The sequence below is a fragment of the Nomascus leucogenys genome, chromosome 18 (assembly GCF_006542625.1).
Source record: "Nomascus leucogenys isolate Asia chromosome 18, Asia_NLE_v1, whole genome shotgun sequence".
Taxonomy (NCBI): domain Eukaryota; kingdom Metazoa; phylum Chordata; class Mammalia; order Primates; family Hylobatidae; genus Nomascus; species Nomascus leucogenys.
Window position 1 is genome coordinate 102,927,675 of NC_044398.1, and position 20,483 is coordinate 102,948,157.

The 20,483-nt window shown below is 49.1% G+C and overlaps 1 protein-coding gene across 6 annotated transcripts in view; it reads left to right on the forward strand.

The window, feature by feature from the left end:
- Window positions 1–20,483, forward strand: part of NPRL3 (NPR3 like, GATOR1 complex subunit) — a 61,742-nt gene that overhangs the window by 3,313 nt on the left and 37,946 nt on the right. For 3 of the 6 annotated variants that reach the window (XR_004026803.1, XM_030798980.1, XM_030798981.1), the window contains exons 2-4: window positions 5,820–5,889; window positions 18,426–18,555; window positions 20,109–20,183. The exons of 1 other annotated variant lie outside the window; for it this stretch is intronic. Coding sequence is in view for 3 of the 5 variants with exons in the window: in XM_030798980.1 (XP_030654840.1) it covers window positions 5,820–5,889; window positions 18,426–18,555; window positions 20,109–20,183 (275 nt within the window). In the remaining 2 variants the exon portion in view is untranslated. The remainder of the gene's footprint in view (window positions 1–5,819; window positions 5,890–18,425; window positions 18,556–20,108; window positions 20,184–20,483) is intronic. 2 more of the 6 variants (XM_030798983.1, XM_030798984.1) reach the window with 2 other exon arrangements.

Sequence of the window (20,483 nt, forward strand, 5' to 3'; positions counted from 1 at the left end):
AGCCAGGCTGGTCTCAAACTCCTGACCTCGTGATCTGCCTGCCTCGACCTCCCAAAGTATGTCTTGTTTTTAAATGTGTTTGTCTTGGCATAAGGTGAAGGCTCATCCTAAGAGCTGATATTTTCTGGGCTCTCGTGAAGACTTGCGGATGAACTGTTTGGTTGCCTTTGGAGCCCTGTGGAACTGGAGTTATAACAGGCCACAATGTGGCCAAATGATGATTGATTGGGCCAACATAATTTTCTTTTCCAAATGGCTATCTGGTCTCAACATAATTTTATTGAATAATTCACCTTACTTCCAGTAATTGATTCTGCTGTCTTTATCATGTGCTAAATTCTCATGTTTACTTGGATCTTTTTTTTTTATCTTTCTTATCTCCTCCAATGATCTATGTGTAGGTTCCCTAATAATTAATTACTGTAACTTTATATTATGTTATACTATCAGTAACGTTAGTCACTTGTAATTGCTTTTCTTTTTCAGCATTATCCTGGCTATGCTTTATTATTTTTCCCTGTAAACTTTAGCATCAAGTGTATTAGGTCCCACTCCCAAGCTCTTGGTGTAGGTAGCTTTGAATCTGTTGATTAACTGGGAAGAAAAAGCATCTTTATGTTGAATCTTCCCGTTCATGAAAATGATATGTCTTCTATTCATTCTTTTCTCCCTTATTAGCTTTTCCATTGTTTTCATGGGCCCCTTGCACTCTTCTTAGGTTCATCACTAGGTTTTTAAATTTTTTTACTCTGGTAAAGTATTATTGTTTGTGTATATGAAGGCTCTTGGTGTATTTACATTTAAATTTTTTTTTATTTTGCCTATGCTTTTTCCAACCTAATTGTCATTCCATACTGTGAGGGGGTGTGTGTGTGTACATGTGCATAGGGGCCTACCTCGTTTTATTGCACTTCACTTTATTGTGTTTTTTACAAATTGAAGGTTTATAGCAACCCTGCGTCCAGCAAGTCTATACTCGCTTTGTATCTCTGTGTGATGTTTTGGTAATTCTTGCAGTATTTCAAACTTTTTCATTATTATTGTATCTGTTATGGTGATCCATGATTTTTATGTTACTATTATGATTGTTTTGGGGTACCATGAACCATGCCCACATAAGGTAGCAAATTTCATTAATAATTGTGTGTATTCTGGCTGTTCCCCCATCTGTTTCCATCTCCTTGGACCACCCTGTTCCCTTAGACACAACAGTATTGAAATTAAGCCAGTTATCTACAGTGGCCTCTAAGGGTTCAAATGAAATAAAGAATCCCATGTTTCTCACTTTAAATCAAAAGCTAGAAATGATGAAGCTTCTTGAGGAAGGCATGTTGAAAGCTGAACTAGGCCAAAAGCTAGTCTGCTTGCACGCAACAGCCAAATGGTAAATGCAAAGGAAAAGCTGTGGAAGGAAATGGAAAGTGTTACTCCAAGCCAGGCCTGCACCTGTACTCCCAGCTACCTGGGAGCTGTAGGCAGGAAAACTGCTTGAGCCCAGGAGCTTCAATCTAGCCTGGGCAACATAGGGAGACCCTGACTCTTAAAACAAACAAACAAAAAATGCTGGGCACAGTGGGGCTCATGCCTGTAATCCAGGCACTTTGGGAAGCCGAGGCGGGCGGATCACGAGGTCAGGAGTTCGAGACCAGCCTGGACAACATGGTGAAACCTCGTCTCTCTAAAAAAAAAAAAAATACAAAAATTAGCTGGGCATGGTGGCCCATGCCTGTAATCCCAGCTACTTGGGAGGCTGAGACAGGAGAATTGCTGGAGCCTGAGAGGCGGAGGTTGCAGTGAGCCGAGATCTGCCATTGCACTCCAGCCTGGGCAACAAGAGAGAGACTCTGTCTCAAAACAAAGCAAAACAAAACAGTGAATGCATGATAAAAAGGTAAATAGCTTTGTTTGTTGCTGGTATGGAAAGTTTTAGTGGTTTGGATAGATCAGGCGAGCCACAATGCTCCGTTAAGCCAAAGCCTAATCCAGAACAAAACTCTAACTCTCTTTAATTCTGAGAAGGCTGAGAGGGGTGAGGAAGCTGCAGAAGAAAAGTTGGAAGCTAGCAGAAGTTAGTTCATGAGATTTAAGGAAAGAAACCATCTCTATAACGTAAAAGTGCAAGGTGGGCCAGGCACGGTGGCTCACGCCTGTAATCCCAACACTTTGGGAGGCCAAGGCGGGCGGATCACAAGGTCAGGAGATCAAGACCATCCTGGCTAACACAGTGAAACCCCGTCTCTACTAAAAATACAAAAAATTAGCTGGGCGTGGTGGCGGGCGCCTGTAGTCTGAGCTACTTGGGAGACTGAGGCAGGAGAATGGCATGAACCTGGGAGGCAGAGCTTGCAGCAAGCCGAGATCGCGCCACTGCACTCCAGCCTGGGCGACAGAGCGAGACTCTGTCTCAAAACAACAACAACAACAAGTGCAAGGTGAAGCAGCAACTGCTGATGTTGAAGCTCCAGCAGGTTATTCAGAAGATTTAGCTAAGATAATTGATGAAGGTGTCTTCATTAAACAACAGATTTTCTTTTTTTTTTTTTGAGATGGAGTTTTTGTTCTTGTTGCCCAGGCTGGAGTGCAATGGCGCGATCTCAGCTCACTGCAACCTCTGCCTCCCAGGTTCAAGCAATTCTCCTGCCTCAGCCTCCCAAGTAGCTGGGATTACAGGCTTGCGCCAGCACACCCGGCTAATTGTTTTCTTTTTTTGTATTTTTAGTAGACACGGGATTTTACCATGTTGGTCAGGTTGGTCTCGATCTCCTGACCTCAGGTGATCCGCCTGTCTCGGCCTCCCAAAGTGCTGGGATTACAGGCATGAGCCGCTACCTCCGGCAACAGATTTTTTGTTTGTTTGTTTTTTTGAGATGGAGTCTCGCTCTGTCGCCCAGACTGGGGTGCAGTGGCACGATCCCACCTCACTGCAACCTCCACCTCCCGGGTTCAAGCAATTCTCCTGCCTCAGCCTCCTGAGTAGCTGGGATTACAGGCGCCCGCCACCACGCCCAGGTAATTTTTGTATTTTTAGTACAGACGGGGTTTCACCATGTTGGTCAGGCAGGTCTCGGACTGCTGACCTCATGATCCACACACTTTGGTGTCCCGAAGTGCTGGGATTACAGGCGTGAGCCACCGCACCCGGCACCAGATTTTTAATGTAGACGAAACAGCCTTATATTGGAAGGAGATGCCAGCTAGGACTTTCTTTTTTTTTTTTTTTTTTTTTTTGAGACGGTGTCTCGCTCTGTCGCCCAGGCTGGAGTGCAGTGGTGCAGTCTCAGCTCACTGCAAGCTCCGCCTCCCGGGTTCATGCATTCTCCTGCCTCAGCCTCTCCGAGTAGCTGGGACTACAGGCGCCCGTCACTACGCCTGGCTAATTTTTTGTATTTTTAGTAGAGACGGGGTTTCACCGTGGTCTCGATCTCCTGACCTCGTGATCCGCCCGCCTCGGCGTCCCAAAGTGCTGGGATTACAAGCGTGAGCCACCGCGCCCAGCCTCATGTGCCATTATAGATGCCATTAAGAACATTGGTGATCATGTCAAAATATCAACAGTAACAGGAGTTTGGAAAAAGTTGATTCCAGCCCTCATGGATGACTTTGAAGGAGTCAAAACTTCAGTGGAGGAAGTAACTGCTGTTATGGTGGAAATAGCAAGAGATCTAGAATTAGAAGTGGGGCCTAAAGATGTGACTGAAATGCTGCAATCTCATGATAAAACTTGAATGGATGAGGACTTGATTGTTATGGATGGGCAAAGAAAGCAGTTTCTGGGCTGGGTGTGGTGACTCATGCCTGTAAACCCAACACTTGGGAGGCTGAGGCAGGTGGATCACTTGAGCCCAGGAGTTCGAGACCAGCCTGGGCAACATGACAAAAACTCATCTCTATTAAAAATACAAAAACTAGGCCGGGCGCGGTGGCTCACGCCTGTAATCCCAGCACTTTGGGAGGCCGAGATGGGCGGATTACGAGGTCAGGAGATCGAGACCATTCTGGCTAACACGGTGAAACCGCATCTCTACTAAAAATACAAAAAATTAGCCGGGAGCGGTGGTGGGCGCTTGTAGTCCCAGCTACTCGGGAGGCTGAGGCAGGAGAATGGCGTGAACCCGGGAGGCGGAGCTTGCAGTGAGCCGAGGTCGTGCCACTGCACTCCAGCCTGGGTGAAAGAGCGAGACTCCGTCTCAAAATAAATAAATAAATAAATAAAAAATAAATAAAAGTACAATAACTAGCCGGGCATGGTTGGCATATGCCGGTGGTCCCAGCTACTCAGGGAACTGAGGTAGGAGGATTACCTGAGCCTTGGCAGGTCAAGACTGTACTGAACCGTGATCACACCACTGCACTCCAGCCTGGATGACAGAGTGATACCCTGTCTCAAAAAAAAAAAAAAAAAAAAAAAGAAAGAAAGAAAGTAGCTTCTGGAGATGGAATGTATTCCTGGTAAAGATGTTGTAAACATTGTTAAAATGACAACGGAGATTTAGAATATCATATAAACTTAGTTGATAAAGCAGTGGTACGGTTTGAGAGCACTGCTTCCAATTCTGAAAGAAGTTCTGTGGTGGGTGAAGTGCTGTCAATGTCCCATACTACAGAGAAGTATTTCATGAAAGGAAGAGTAAATAGAGAGATGTAGCAGAGGTCATTGTTGTCTTATTTTAAGAAATTGCTACAGCACCCCAGCCTTCAGCAAGTACCACTCTAATCAGTCAACAGCCATCAACATTGAGGCAGTACCTTTCTCCAGCAAAACAATTGTTTTGCTCACGGCTGAGCTGATTGTTAGCGTTTTTTTTTCTTTGTTTTTGGGACCGAGTCTCACTCTGTTGCGCAGGCTGAAGTGCAGTAGCGCAATCCTCACCCTCCTGGGTAGCTGGGATTATAGGTGCCCACCACCATGCCCGGCTAATTTTTTTTTTTTTTGAGACGGAGTCTCGCTCTCTCTCCCAGGCTGGAGTACAGTGGCGCAGTCTCGGCTCACTGCAAGCTCTACCTCCCGAGTTCACTCCATTCTCCTGCCTCAGCCTCCCGAGTAGCTGGGACTACAGGTGCTGCCACCATGCCCGGCTAATTTTTTGTATTTTTAGTAGAGAGGGGGTTTCACCATGTTAGCCAGGTCTTGATCTCCTGATTTCGTGATCCACCCGCCTCGGCCTCCCAAAATGCTGGGATTACAGGCACGAGCCACCGCGCTCAGCCACGCCCGGCTAATTTTTGTATTTTTAGTAGAGACGGGGGTTTGCCATGTTGGCCAGGCTGGTCTAGAACTCCTGACCTCAGGTGATCCACCCACCTTGGCCTCCTGAAGGGTTGGGATTACAGGTGTGAGCCACCGTGCCTGGATTGTCACTGTTTTTGAAGATAACATAAGATTTGTCATTTTAATGATTTGTAAGTGTATAATTAAGTGGCATTAATTACATTCATGATAGTATGCAGCCATTACCGCTATCTATTTCTAAAGCTTTTGCATCACCCAAACTGAAACTTTGTAACCACTGACCAAAAACTCTTCATTTCCCCTGCCCCCAGCCCCTGCCAACCTCTAGTCTACTTTCTGTCTTGATGCATTTGCTTGTTCTAGACATTTCATATACTGTAAGTGCACTATTTGGTCTTTTGTCTCTGGCTTATTCAGCATGATGTTGTCAAGGTTCACCCATGTTCATTCCTTTTTATGTCTGAGTAATATTCCATGGTATGGTTAGACCATGTTTTGGAAAACATGGCTTTTGACGGTTCCATAATTCTCCTGTGTGTGGAAGGATCTTGTTTTCTTAGCCCTTCCCCTCTTTTTTGCCCTCACTCAGATAAGCCACGTAGCAGATATGCTGTTAACAACACGGGCGACCATGCTGATGACCAGGATGGCGATTCCAGGTAAGGGCTCTGTGGTCACTTCAGGGTGGGGCTCGTCCTGGTCCCAGGCCTGGGCAAAGCCCCACCCTCCTGTTCGCCCAGATATTTTCTCCCTGAGAAGTCTGGTTTTTTTTTTTCCGTTTAGTGGGTGCTTTCAGGTAGTGTAGAGTGGAGGACTGCATAGGCAATCTTGGGCTTGCTGAATAATTTGGGCACCTGTTCCAGCTTCAGGCTTGTCTGGTGGGTAAAGCAGGTCAGAGAACAGATGAGGCCATGTCCATGTGTGATGTTTATCTCCTGTGAAAGAAACGTAGAGGAAAGCAGACCCCTATGTTTTTGTCTTTGGATCTAATTCCTTCAGCATGTACCGAGAGGTCAAATGCAGGCGCTTGGGTTTAGCACAGCCTGGTCAAGTCCCTTCTTGGTGTCCAGGCTCAGGTGGTGATATGGGTAGTGGGACTTAGAGCTGGGATGGTGTGAACCTTGAGGTTCTTTTAGGCACAGATGAAAGGTGGATCCGGTTCCTTCCTGTGTTTGTGCTCCCTGCTCTCTCTGGGAGGCACTACCAGGGTAGAAACTTCAGAAATGACCACTTCTGCCTTCTGTTCATTTTGAAGCGTAGTAAATGGTAACATAGTCCCAGGTGAAGGAGGGAAGATTGTGAGTTACCTGCCCTGGGTTCCCTTAAACACAGACAAGGCCTGTGTGGAGTAAAGGACTTGGCCTCCACTGTCCCGGGAAAGAATAGCTAAGGTCCGTATGCTGGGCCTTTGCTGTGCAGTGAGGTAGTGCTGTTTCTCTGCAGTTCTCTGAGAATGCAGCACCACACCTGCCATGGCAATGTGCAAGTCTTTTTAAAAAAATTTTATTGATTGATTGTAGAGATGGGGTCTTGCTTTGTTGCCCAAGCTGGTCCTGAGCTCCTGGCCTCAAGTGATTTTCCTTCCTTGGCCTCCCAAATTTTTGGGATTACGTACATAAGCCACCATGCCTGACCACAATTTGTGGTTCCAAGAGTGTGATTTTTATCATCACTTGGGAGGATGTTGGGGCCTCTGGCATGACTGATGACTGTCTCTGAGTGGAGTGGGCTTTGGAAGGGGGATGGGGCTTGCTGGACACCGCATTGGACAGTCATTTTGATGTAGAGGCCTGTGGTTGTCTTGCCCTTTAAATGTGGTGGTGGAACAAGCTCTGGTTTGTCACAGGCATATAGAATGCTTTTGCCCCTGCACACTGGATAGGTATTTCTTGTTCTCCCTCCATCTGTGCCACAGATCAGCTTAGAGCAGTGCTGGCTGCTGGCCACCACCCAGATTATCCTTACTCCAAGCTGCAGTGGATGTGAGGCCCAGGCTGCTGAAGCCTCAGAAGGAAGGCTGGCAGTACCTAATTCCTGTAGTTAATTTTCAGACTTGTAATGACATGACCATGAGGATATTTTCTAGGGAATTAATTTAATATTTAATATAATGAAGAGGTAAAACTGTGGGAGGGGTGTACTTCTCTCTAGAATCTTTTATTGAAGAATTGCTTCTTTCAGTAATTTTAGCACATCATGTATCTGTAAATCTCACTGCCTGCCACCCATGTTTTCCAGATACAGGATTAATACCCTTAGGGGCTCAGTTCCCCTCCTGTTTTATTTTGTCATGTAGGCCCGCAAGCCCCTGCTCTGCCTTGTCATCGCTCAGAGCATGTTCCTGGAGCAAGGCAGTGAAAGTGCGTCAAATCCACTCTCTGTGTCTTTGATTTTTTTTTTTTTTTTTTTTTTTTTTGAGACGGAGTCTCGCTCTGTCACCCAGGCTGGAGTGCAGTGGCGCAATCTCAGCTCACTGCAAGCTCCGCCTCCCGGGTTCACGCCATTCTCCTGCCTCAGCCTCCCGAGTAGCTGGGACTACAGGCACCTGCCACCACGCCTGGCTAATTTTTTCTATTTTTAGTAGAGATGGGGTTTCACTGTGTTAGCCAGGATGGTCTGAATCTCCTGACCTGGTGATTCACCTGCCTCGGCCTCCCAAAGTGCTGGGATTACAGGTGTGAGCCACTGCGCCTGGCCCCTGTGTCTTTGTTGTTCCCAAAAGTGCTTTTCTTTCTGAAACCAGAGCTTCAGTTTACCAGACTGAAACAGTATTAACAGGCTACACAGTAACTTGTGAGTGGTCGTGGCCTGCCTTAGAAAAGTGAGGACACAGTCATGCTGCTCACTGTTACAAACACTGGCCAGTGTGGCCATTTAAATTGAAATTAACTGAAACAGGCCAGATGTCATGGCTCATGCCTGTAATCCAAGCACTTTGGGAGGCCGAGGCAGGTGGATCACCTGAGGTCAGGAGACAGCCTGGCCAACATGGCAAAGCCCTACCTCTCCGAAAAATACAAAAGTTAGTCAGGCATGGGGTCACATGCCTGTAATCCTAGCTGCTCCGGAGGCTGAGGCAGGAGAATCACTTGAACTTGGGAGGCAGAGGTTGCAATGAGCTGAGATCACACCACTGCACTCCAGTTTGGGCAACAGAGCAAGAGTGTGTCTCAAAAAAAAAAAAAAAAAAGAAGAAGAAGAAGACGGAAATTAATAAAAAATTCACTTGCAGCCAGGCGCAGTGGCTCACGCCTATAATCCCAGCCCTTTGGGAGGCCGAGGCGGGCGGATCATGAGGTCAGGAGATCGAGACTCATCCTGGCTAATACGGTGAAACCCCGTCTCTACTAAAAATAGAAAAATTAGCTGGGTTGGTGACCTGTGCCTGTAGTCCCAGCCACTGGGGAGGCTGAGGGAGAGGGTTGCTTGAGCCCAGGACATGGAGCTTGCAGTAAGCTGAGATCATGCCGCTATACTCCAGCCTGAGCCTTGAGTGACAGAGTGAGACCCTGTCTCAAAAAAAAAAAAAAAAAAAAAAATTGAACAGTGCTGGCTTAGAGAGGGGGCTGGTTTTTTGAGGTGCTTCATCAAGATATGGTTCAGGGCTGGGCGCATTGGCCCATGCCTGTAATCCCAGCACTTTGGGAGACTGAGGTGGGCAGATGGCTTGAGCTCAGGAGTTCAAGACCAGCATGGGTAATATGACGAAGTCCTGTCTCTACCAAAAATACAAAAAATTAGCCTGGCATGGTGGCACATGCCTGTGGTCTCAGCTACTCAGGAGGCTGAGGTGAGAGGATTGCTTGAGCCTGGGAGGCAGAGATTCAGCAAGCCAAGATCACGTTGCTGCACTCCAACTTGGTGGCAGAGTGAGACCCTCTCTCAAAAACAAGATATGATTCAGGGTATAGAGGTTAACTCTTACTTATTTTTTATAATCCTTTTCTATAATTCAATTTTGAGAAAAGAAAATGGATATTGTCCAGTATCTCTAAGACTTGAAACCACAGTCAGAAAAGATGTAGTGTTCCCTGGGTATTAGGGGCCATGGTGCTCATGCTTAAATGTGCCGTGTCTCCCCACCACTGGTAGGGGCAGAAGCCATCAAGCCAGGTCTGAGAGATAGCCTGGTGTCCCTCAGAAAGGCTGGCATGGGCATGTCCCTCTCTGTGTGGACACCATCTTCCTGCTCCCTTCTTTGGAACTGTGAGCAGTGCTTAGGCCACTACCTCAGAGAATGGGGAGCTAGAGGTTTAGAGAAGAATTGATTTCTTTCATTTTCAAAATGCTCTGAAATCATATTATTATTATTATTATTATTATTATTATTTTGAGACATCGTTTCATTCTTGTTGCCCAGGCTGGGGTGCAGTGGCACGATTTCAGCTCACCACAACCTCTGCCTCCCAGGTTCAAGCGATTCTCCTGCCTCAGCCTCCCAAGTAGCTGGGATTACAGGCATGCACCACCATGCCTGGCTAATTTTGTATTTTTGGTAGAGATGGGGTTTCTCCATGTTGGTCACGCTGGTCTCGAACTCCTGACCTCAGGTGATCCACCTGTCTCAGCCTCCCAAAGTGCTGGGATTACAGGTGTGAGCCACCACGCCTGGCCTAATTTTTTTTTTTTTTTTTTAAGAGAGGGTTTCTCCATGTTGACCAGGCTGGTCTCGAACTCAGCTTGGCCAACATGGAGAACCCTGACCTCAGGTGATTGAAATCCTGGGCTTAAGTGATCCTCCCACCTTGGCTTCCCAATGTTCTGGGATTACAGGCATGAGCCCCCTCACCCAGCTACCATCTCTACCCTTTAATTCTCAGGTGACGTCTTGGGGAATCAGGTGGCACTGCTGCTGTCCTCAGGCTTGGCCACTTTTGTAGCAGTGGACCCGACTTGTGGCTGCACTTGGGCCTAGGCCAGATGGGGTCCTTGGCCAGGCGGGCACTCTCTAGCTCACAACATACAGGTCTTCCCACCAGGCACACAGGAGGCTCTGCCAGGGCCTCTCTTGATAGGTTTGCCTCTATTAGCTTGTGTTTTTAGAGTCCTACACTGATGTGTTAGAAAGATGCCCTCTCCTTTCTGTAGCTGAGGTTGACACACAAGAAAGCGGGTAGGCATTTTTGTCCCCAGGCTTGGGCATTTCCCCCTGCCCAGCCATTGCATCCATGCTGCAGGGCAGTGTACAGGGAGAAGCGCAGGTTCAGGGTTCCAAGTTTGACTCTCGCTTTGCAGCCTACAGTGTGTGATCTTGGGCACATTCATTAGAATGAGCCTTAGTTCTACTGTATTCTGTAAGATGCCTGAGGGTGGTGAGTTGCCTTCACCTCTTCCTCCCAGATCAGGATGTTGTAGGACCATCCTTTTTTTTGGGGGGGCGGACTCGCTCTTTCGCCCAGGCCAGAGTGCAGTGGCATTATCTTGGCTCACTGGAAGCTCTACCTCCCGGGTTCACGCCATTCTCCTGCCTCAGCCTCCCGAGTAGCTGGGACTACAGGTGCCTGCCACCGTGCCTGGCTAATTTTTTATATTTTTAGTAGAGATGGGGTTTCACCGTGTTAGCCAGGATGGTCTCGATCTCCTGACCTCGTGATCCACCCGCCTCGGCCTCCCAAGGTGCTGGGATTACAGGCCTGAGCCACTGCGCCCGGCCATGACCATCCTTGTCTCTGAGTGTTAGCTGATGGCCCTGCCTCCCTCAGAGGGGCAGACGCAAGTCTGTAAAATGCTCCTGTCAGGAAATGGAGCATTGCTGGACTCAGAAGCCCTCTGTGCTTACTCCTTTTCCTCTGGAGCAAAGGGGTTGCATTGTGACTTGTCTAGTTGTAGGAGATAGAGCTTACAGTCAGGCTCCAGCTTTCAGGATTCTGACTTCTTGGGTGATCTTGGGAAAGTCCATGAAGCATCTTAATGCTTTCATACTATACAACCTGAGGAGCTTGGCAGCTGCTGAGGAAAGAGATCCCTTCTGTGGATCTTTGGCAGAGCTCCCACACTGTTTCCACTCCCGGATTCAGGTCTCCTTTCTCTTTCCAGAATACACGGAAAGCAGTATGTCCCAGAGCACAAATCTCTGCAGAGGAAAATAAAGTTTTTTTTTTTTTTTTTTGAGACGGAGTTTCACTCTGTCGCCCAAGGCTGGAGTGCAGTGGTGTGATCTCGGCTCACTGCAACCTCACCTCTGGGGTTCAAGCGATTCTCCTGCCTCAGCCTCCCAAGTAGCTGGGATTACAGGCATCCACCACCATGCCCAGCTAATTTTTTCTTTTTGAGTAGAGACAGGGTTTCGCCACGTTGGCCAGGCTGGTCTCGAACTCCTGACCTCAAGCGATCCACCCACCTCGGCCTCCCAAATTGCTAGGATTACAGGAGAGAGCCACTGTGCCTAGCCAGAAAGTAAACTCCTAAACTGTTTCTAAAAATCTCAGCTCAGATAGTGCAGAAGCCCAGATGTTTCCTGACAAATATATATGGATCCACCATGACCACTTTATTGCTCCAGGCAGAGGCTTAGGGAAGTCAGGTGTGCTGGCAGTCACAGTATCTCAAGAATTGGAGCTGGTGAAATTCATATGACACGCTATAGTTTTCAGAAGGCTTTTGCCTCTGGGAGTCTTATGTGATCCTCTGTAGGCGATTTCTCGTCATTCAGATGGGAAAATTTTTACCACAAAGATTAGTTTTAGGCTGGGTGCGGTGGCTCACGCCTGTAATCCTAGTACTTTGGGAGGCCGAGGCGGGAGGATTGCTTGACCCCAAGAGTATGACACCAATCTGGGTAACATTGCGAGACCCTGTCTCTTTTGAAGAAAAAAAAGAAAAAAGGAAAAAAGAAAAGAAAAGATGAGATACTTCTGCACAGGCATCCAGCTAATACATATGGTGCTGGGTCTGACCCAGCCTGCCAGCCTTGTGCTTACTTCTGAAAAATGACTTTCGTTCCTGCCCAGCCTGTACTTCTGTGTGAGAATTTGACCTTTAGTGAGAAAACCCCATGGTAAGCGTTGAGCGTGGGAATTGCATGACCCTGTTTCTCAGCGTGGGGAGTGTGTGATCTGTTTCTCAGCGTGGGGAGTGTGTGATCTGTTTCTCAGCGTGGGGAGTGCGTGATCTGTTTCTCAGCGTGGGAGTGTGTGACCCTGTTTCTCAGCGTGGGGAGTATGTGATCTGTTTCTCAGCGTGGGGAGTGCGTGATCTGTTTCTCAGCGTGGGAGTGTATGACCTGTTTCTCAGCATGGGGAGTATGTGATCCTGTTTCTCAGCGTGGGAGTGTGTGATCTGTTTCTCAGCATGGGGAGTGTGTGACCCTGTTTCTCAGCGTGGGGAGTGCGTGATCTGTTTCTCAGCGTGGGGAGTGTGTGACCCTGTTTCTCAGCGTGGGGAGTGTGTGATCTGTTTCTCAGCGTGGGGAGTGTATGACCCTGTTTCTCAGCGTGGGGAGTGTGTGATCTGTTTCTCAGCGTGGGGAGTGTGTGATCTGTTTCTCAGCGTGGGGAGTGTATGACCCTGTTTCTCAGCGTGGGGAGTGTGTGATCTGTTTCTCAGCGTGGGGAGTGTGTGATCCTGTTTCTCAGCGTGGGGAGTGTGTGATCCTGTTTCTCAGCGTGGGGAGTGTGTGATCTGTTTCTCAGCGTGGGGAGTGTGTGATCTGTTTCTCAGCGTGGGGAGTGGTGGTTTTCGGGGGGGGTGGGGGGGGGGGGTGGGGGGGAGTGTGTGACCTGTTTCTCAGCGTGGGGAGTGTGTGATCTGTTTCTCAGCGTGGGGAGTGTGTGACCTGTTTCTCAGCGTGGGGAGTGTGACTGTTTCTCAGCGTGGGGAGTGTGTGACCCTGTTTCTCATCGTGGGAGTGTGTGATCCTGTTTCTCAGCGTGGGGAGTGTGTGATCCTGTTTCTCAGCGTGGGGAGTGTGTGATCTGTTCTCAGCGTGGGGAGTGTGTGACCCTGTTTCTCAGCGTGGGGAGTGTGTGATCTGTTTCTCAGCGTGGGGAGTGTGTGACTGTTTCTCAGCGTGGGGAGTGTGTGACCCTGTTTCTCAGCGTGGGGAGTGTGTGACCCTGTTTCTCAGCGTGGGGAGTGTGTGATCTTGTTTCTCAGCGTGGGGGGGTGGGGGGGGGGTGTGACCTGTTTCTCGGGGGAGTGTGTGATCCTGTTTCTCAGCGTGGGGAGTGTGTGACCTGTTTCTCAGCGTGGGGAGTGTGTGATCTGTTTCTCAGCGTGGGGAGTGTGTGACCCTGTTTCTCATCGTGGGGAGTGTGTGATCCTGTTTCTCAGCGTGGGGAGTGTGTACCCTGTTTCTCAGCGTGGGGAGTGTGTGATCCTGTTTCTCAGCGTGGGGAGTGTGTGACCCTGTTTCTCAGCGTGGGGAGTGTGTGATCTGTTTTCAGCGTGGGGAGTGTGTGATCCTGTTTCTCAGCGTGGGGAGTGTGTTACCCTGTTTCTCAGCGTGGGGAGTGTGTTACCCTGTTTCTCAGCGTGGGGTGTGTGTGATCTGTTTTCAGCGTGGGGAGTGTGTGACCCTGTTTCTCATCGTGGGGAGTGTGTGACCCTGTTTCTCAGCGTGGGGAGTGTGTGATCCTGTTTCTCAGCGTGGGGAGTGTGTGACCCTGTTTCTCAGCGTGGGGAGTGTGTGATCCTGTTTCTCAGCGTGGGGAGTGTGTGATCCTGTTTCTCAGCGTGGGGAGTGTGTGATCCTGTTTCTCAGCGTGGGGAGTGTGTGACCCTGTTTCTCAGCGTGGGGAGTGTGTGATCCTGTTTCTTGTCTGGTAAGTTGCTTAGTCGCGATGCTCAACAGTTAATGCCTAATGGTGGTACTTCTGCTAGACTTTCATGCAGTTTTTATAAAATAGCCTTGTAACTTTTCATGGTTTTTAAAAAAGCAATATATTTTTATTTGGTCTTGATAGTCCTGTTCCCATTTCAGCGAGCCATGTCCTCCAACCGATGAGCAATTGGTTGCAGGGTAAGACCAAGACCTCTCCACCGTCTTTCTGTCTTGATTCCGGCTGCCTTCTCTTCTTGTAATTGTGCTTAATTCCTGATTTCCCTCCATGTTGAAGAGTGACTGATGAGGCACACAGGCGTAGACCTCACTGCCCCAGTTCCCCCACGAATGCCCAGACTTCCCACCACCCTCGCTTTTTCTCCACCCAGTCATTTAGCTATTTCACATTACCTGAGGGGCCAAGGCATGGCTGGCTGGCACCAGGGAGACTTCTGGGACCAGGCATGTCACACAAACCTCCTCTTCCTCCAGGTAGGCACAAGTAGTCCTGTGAGGGTGGTGGGCAAGCAGGAGTGGACTCTATCATCTCCCTAGTCCACTGCCGCCCTAGAGAGACCTGTGACTGTTGCTCCTTGTTTTTATTTTTTGAGGGGTTTTGTGGGGGCCTCTCCCAAGGGTTGGGCATTAAGTGTGATGCTCAGGCCTAGATGCTATTGAGTGTGCTTAATAGAGACAGAAATGTTCTCATGGAATTGATATGGTGCTTGTCCAGGAGGGCATGGATGAAGTGTGACTCTTCCATTCCCCTTAATGGTGCGTCTCCTCTGGGCCTTGGAGGTACACACAGCGTCTGTGAGCTTCCAGCAAGGAGATGGGTGGGGGGAGCAGAGTTGAGTTCCCCTCCAGGATGTCTTCCCATCCCTTTTTTTTTGCCCAAGCTAGAGAGCAAGCCCTACTCCAGAAGAGCTCGGCAGTGGTGGAAGGTCCTGGCCTGTTTTCTGGCTGGGCTGGTTCATCTTCCTAAACGTGTTTTTCTTGAATTTCCAAGTTATTCCAGGAATCTTCAGTTTTTGTAACAGATGTTTTATTGTGCTGCAGTACATTTATTAGGCCTTTCACCATCAAAATGAGGGAAAAGGATTTTTATAAATGTTGCAAGCCAATAAAACAAAACAGCACTAGTTTATGGTTCAGTTTGCTGTTTATAAGTTTTGCCCCACCCCCAGTCTCATGAATATAACTGTCTTTATGCCTATTACATTACCAGACACACTATATAAAGTATAAAGCCAGATGGGTGCAGTGGCTCATGCCTGTAATCCCAGCACTTTGTGGGGTGCAGTGGCTCATGCCTGTAATCCCAGCACTTTGGGAGGCCGAGGCGGGCAGATCACGAGGTCAGGAGGTCAAGACCAGCCTGGCCAACGTGGTGAAACCCCGTCTCTACTAAAAAATATCAAAAATTAGCTGGGCGTGGTGGCGCGCACCTGTAATCCCAGCTATTTGGGAGGCTGAGGCAGGAGAATCGCTTGAACCCAGGAGGCAGAGGTTTCAGTGAGCCGAGATTGTGCCATTACACTCCAGCCTGGGCGACAGAGCAAGACCCCGTCTCAAGGGAAAAAAAAAAGCCACTCAATTGTTTTGTCATGGGGCTGGGCGTGGTGGCTCACGCCTGTCATCCCAGCACTTTGGGAGGCCGAGGCGGGCAGATCACCTGAGGTCAGGAGTTTGAGACCAGCCTGACCAACATGGTGAAACCCCATCTCTACTAAAAATACAAAAATTAGCTGGGCGTGGTGGTGGGTGCCTGTAATCCCAGCTACTCGGGAGGCTGAGGCAGGAGAATTACTTGAACTCGGGAGGGGGAGGTTGCAGTGAGCTGAGATTACGCCATTGCACTCCAGCCTGGGGGACAAGAGCGAGACTTTGTCTCAAAAAAAAGAAAAGTGTTTTGTCATTATATGTGTATAATATTAAGGTGTGGGGAGTAGATTTCTCTGTGGGCCAGATTTGCTCAGATAAACAGAATGGCTAACTGCCACCCTGCTGGCTGCCTTAGAGGGCTCCATGAACAGCCACTAAGTCAATGTGACTTTTTTTTTTTTTTTGAGATGGAGTTTCGCTCTGTCACCCAGGCTGGAGCGCAGTGGCACGATCTCTGCTCACTGCAACCTCTGCCGCCCAGGTTCAAGCGATTCTCCTGCCTCAGCCTCCCGACTAGCTGGGACTACAGGCTTCACTGCGCCCGGCTAATTTTTGTATTTTTAGTAGAGACGGGGTTTCATCATGTTGGCCATGCTGGTCTCGAACTCCTGACCTCAGGTGATCCACCCGCTTCAGCCTCCCAAAGTGCTAGGATTACAGGCGTGAGCCACCATGCCTGGCCCAATGTGACTTTTTACTTCAGCTCACAGATTTCCAGTTGGCTGTCTCTGCAGACCCTGGCCTTTCGCAGGGAAAGAGCCTTTTATTTGGCTGTTGTGAGGGTGCCTTGAAGTTCAGGTATTTATAAATGTGAACTGGGCTACCACTGCTTGCCTCTGAAAATCCCAGGGACCATCTCACAGCCAAACTAAATTTGGTCCCTGGACTGGTGCCTGAGGAGTGAGGCTGAGACATGGCTGTGACTCTTTTTGACAGAGCAGCAGTTTTTAGTGGGGATTTTGGGCTGTCAGAGCAAGGGACCTTTCTGGAGTGGTGGTGGTTATTTTTCTGTTATCTCTGTGTCCCCTGAGTCACTGGGTGGCAGAGTGGAGGGGCACTGTTTAGATAGGATGTGAGGTGTTGGCCCTGGGTCAGTTGCTAGAGCAGAAGTGTTTGGTGGCATTTTAATACCTCAAACCCTCCTTCAACATTACCATGTCCCACAGATGGGAGTTATAGGGCAGAGTGAGCCATTTAGGGTTTTTGAAGAAAGCATTTTATGCCTGTGATGTAAGGCACTGGAACCCTCCATCTCTGCAGGAGAGACCTGCAGTGGGTTGCTGCTGAGGACTTGGCTGTGGGTCCTGCATTTCCCAGGATATCTCTAACAAGATTGATTTCAGAAGGTCCAGCTGCAACCTGACTGGGTTGAGAGGCTATTTCCAGATGGCACAAACAGGTTTGACCAAAGCCTCGTATGTGGTTTGTTTGTGGGCCTAGGGTGACTTCGGATGGTTAGAGGGTCGTGCCAGTTCAGGAGGAAGGTCGGAAAACAGCGTGAGCCCCACAGCCCGTGATAGACTTGGAAAGAATCCTGTAGCTACTTGCCATTTGCTGTTACAGAGCTGAGCTACAGTGCAGTTCAAAGCAGACCTTCCTTTTTCATCACAACATGGAGGAGTTTTGTTAGTCTCTCCCACCCCTTCGCCAAGAGGGCCTCCAGGGAAGAAGCATGACCAGGGATGCGCACTAGAATGTCTGTCCTCAGTGATCTCTTCTAGGACCTTAGGGGTCTCCCTGCCCAGGGACAGAGTATGGCCCTGGGGAGGCTAGAGCTGCTCTCCCCAAGAGAGGGTACCCTCCTGACCTAGGTATTAGATTTATTTTTCCTGGGTGGAGAGGTATGCATGGGACTTCTCTCTCTTCTGGGTCCAGATCAGAGGTAGTACATTTGTGTTTCTAGAGCGGAGGCCCTCAGAGCCCTGGGCTGTGAGATAAGAGTCAGCACCACCCACAGCACCCCTGCGGGTGACACTCCCTTATCCAGATCTCCCCAGGCAGGAGGCATCAGCATTGCCAGTAAGGAGACGTAAGGGCACAGACAACCTTGAAAAGGGGAAAAGGGGAAAAGGGGAAAAGGGCTGCCCTCCCTCCCACACCACAGCTGCTCCCACTTCTCCATGGCACCCAGTCCTGTGCAACCCGGTATTTCTGCCATTTGGAAATAGCTGTGATCACAGTGGGCTTGCACATGTTGCACAAAGCTTCTTGCCTGATAAAAACCGGAAAGTTTAAGTGTTCGGGATAAGGGAATGGATGGGCAGCCATGCTATGAGGAAGGAAGTCAGCGCTCTGCACACGTCCCTGTGCTGTCCCCTTGCCCTCCACGTGGCTCTCTGGGTGACGGGCCTGGGTCCTGGGAGTTGAAGGTGCAGCACAGCAAACCTGAGTGTAATTGGGAGAGGCCCCTCTGCCTGTGAACCTTAAAGAGCAGCTCCGCAGGGCAGTGCCAGCTCCAGCTGATCCTCCCTTTGAAAGCAAACTGCAAGTGTTTCTCGCCTGAATTTAATAGAGCATGCCAAAAAATGACAGCATGTGCCTTCAGTCTGTGCTTCTCATGCCTTTTACCTTGTAATTCTGGTGATCGTACATCCATAACCTCTGGGATTGCTACAGAAGGGCAACTGTTAGTAGCTTCCATCAGCAGTCGGGGCAGAGCAACTCCATGAAGGTGCAGTTTACTGAGACCCTTCCGCTCTGGGGCCAGCAGGGCATGGTGCTGTGGTACTTTGTTAACTTGTTTTTATTCTACCTCTCTTAAATTTTAAGGTTTTCAGATGTTATTCTAGCAACAATTTTGGCAACCAAGTCTGAAATGTGTGGCCAAAAATTTGAACTGAAGATTGATAATGTGCGATTTGTTGGGCACCCAACACTGCTGCAGCATGCTCTGGGGCAGGTATGGCTCTCCCTGGGCAGGTGGGGCTCTCCCTGGGGAGGTACAGACCCTCTGGGTAGGTGTGGCTCTCCCTGGGCAGGTGTGGCTCTCCCTGGGCACGCACAGACCCTCTGGGCAGATGTGGCTCTCCCTGGGCCAGCAGGCCTGTCCATTCTGGCTCTGGGGGGCTCAGAACTGAGGCTGACACCAGCTCTGGTGAAGGTAACTACTGGACAGGAGACCTGATTAGACACTTGCTATGAACTGTGCGTCTTCATAAACCCAGAGAGTCCAGTGAAAAAGAGACAGGTGTTCTTGCCCCTGAAGACAGGTGCTTCAGTCCCTGTCCCTAGCTTTTACAGTCTGCATTCTAGGTCTGTACTGACTGTGGCCCTCCCCTTCATATATAGGATGTCTGTTTCCAGGGGAGGCCAGGATAATGAGTTAACTAGCATCTGTCAAACCCTCGAATTTTCTACAATGTGGTGCAAGCATTTCCTCTTATTTATTACAAGACACTCTAGTAGCTAATATTAGTATTATTTAGCACTTATTTTTCTGCTAAACCCTCTCTATATGTTCTCTGATGAATAGGTGTCATAGCACTGAGGAATTCATCTTGGTAGCAGGATGAAGGGAACTTGTACACCAGAGCCTGCCAGTCAGCTCTCTGCATACAGGCAGGATCAGTGACAGCATTACTCAGATTCTGAAGGGTTGAACACAGTAACATAGGATTTAGCTACATTTATACAGATCCAGCAGTTCTGGGAGGTTCTGTGGTGTTATTCGTGAACCTCTGTGAAAGGAGTTTCTGGGGCGGTTGATGAGCTTGGCCCCCTGTACCGCACCCTCCCTTCTCATCACAGCCCCTACAGCTGGGGCACAGTCCCATACCTGTAGACAATGAAGGGGAGAGTTGGCAGCCTGCCCGCGGTCACACCCTGTAGGCAGGAGTGGCAGTCAGGGGTAGGGGATGGGTGCCAGGGCAGCCTGGGGCCCCAACTCCCCCTGGTGGCAGAACTTGTAGTTGGCTTTGAAGAGTTCCCTCGTGCCCCTTGGAATGCTTCCCTTGAGTGCCCTGCTCCTTGTGAAGCTGGCTGGATGCCAGAACCCGGAGCACAGAGATTAGGACTTGCTGGCCTGCCTCACCTGGGCCCTGCTCAGGGCTTGGCTGTCCCTGAACATCATCCTGTCCCCCAGTTGTTCTGAGTATGCGTCATACTTAGCAGATACAGCCTGGGTGGATGCAGGCGGACATGGGACAGCAGTGAGGGTGTGGGTCTGGGTCCTCCACCCATTTATGCCCCTCTCCATCTTGTCCCCTGTGGGCATTGTCAGCTCACTTCTGTTAGCGGGGGGGTGGGGGGGTCAGAGCACTGACCTTTCCACTCTTGTCACAGTTGTGACTTTGTCCATGCAGTAGGCACGCCTCCAGAGCAAAGGCATTCATTGCTTTTCCGAGACCTTGGTGCTGTATTCTGGGGACTTTTGCCATGCCTGAAGTAGAATAGCTCTAAACAGCTTTCCTTAGAAAGTCGTCTCAATTAATTAGAATTATGCATCTTTTACAGGTCTCCAAAACAGATCCTTCCCCGAAGAGGGAAGCACCTACTATGATTCTTTTTAATGTGGTGTTTGCACTGAGGGTGAGTGTTTATATAAATGGTTAAGATCAGGGAGTGGGGCCGGGGAGAAGCAGCTCTTTTTTCCAACGAGCATGTCATTGACTCAGAGCTTGGACTGCAGTGGGCATGGTGCTGGCCCCTCCTGGGGTGCAGGCAGACTGCACTTCGTTGTTTACCCCTTTTTGTTTTGGTAAAATACACGTAACACTATTTGTCATTTTGAAGTCTATGCTTCAGTGGCATCTGGTACATTCATGTTGTATAACCATCACCACTATCTAGATCTAGAACACTTCCACCACCCCAGAAGGAAACCCCATA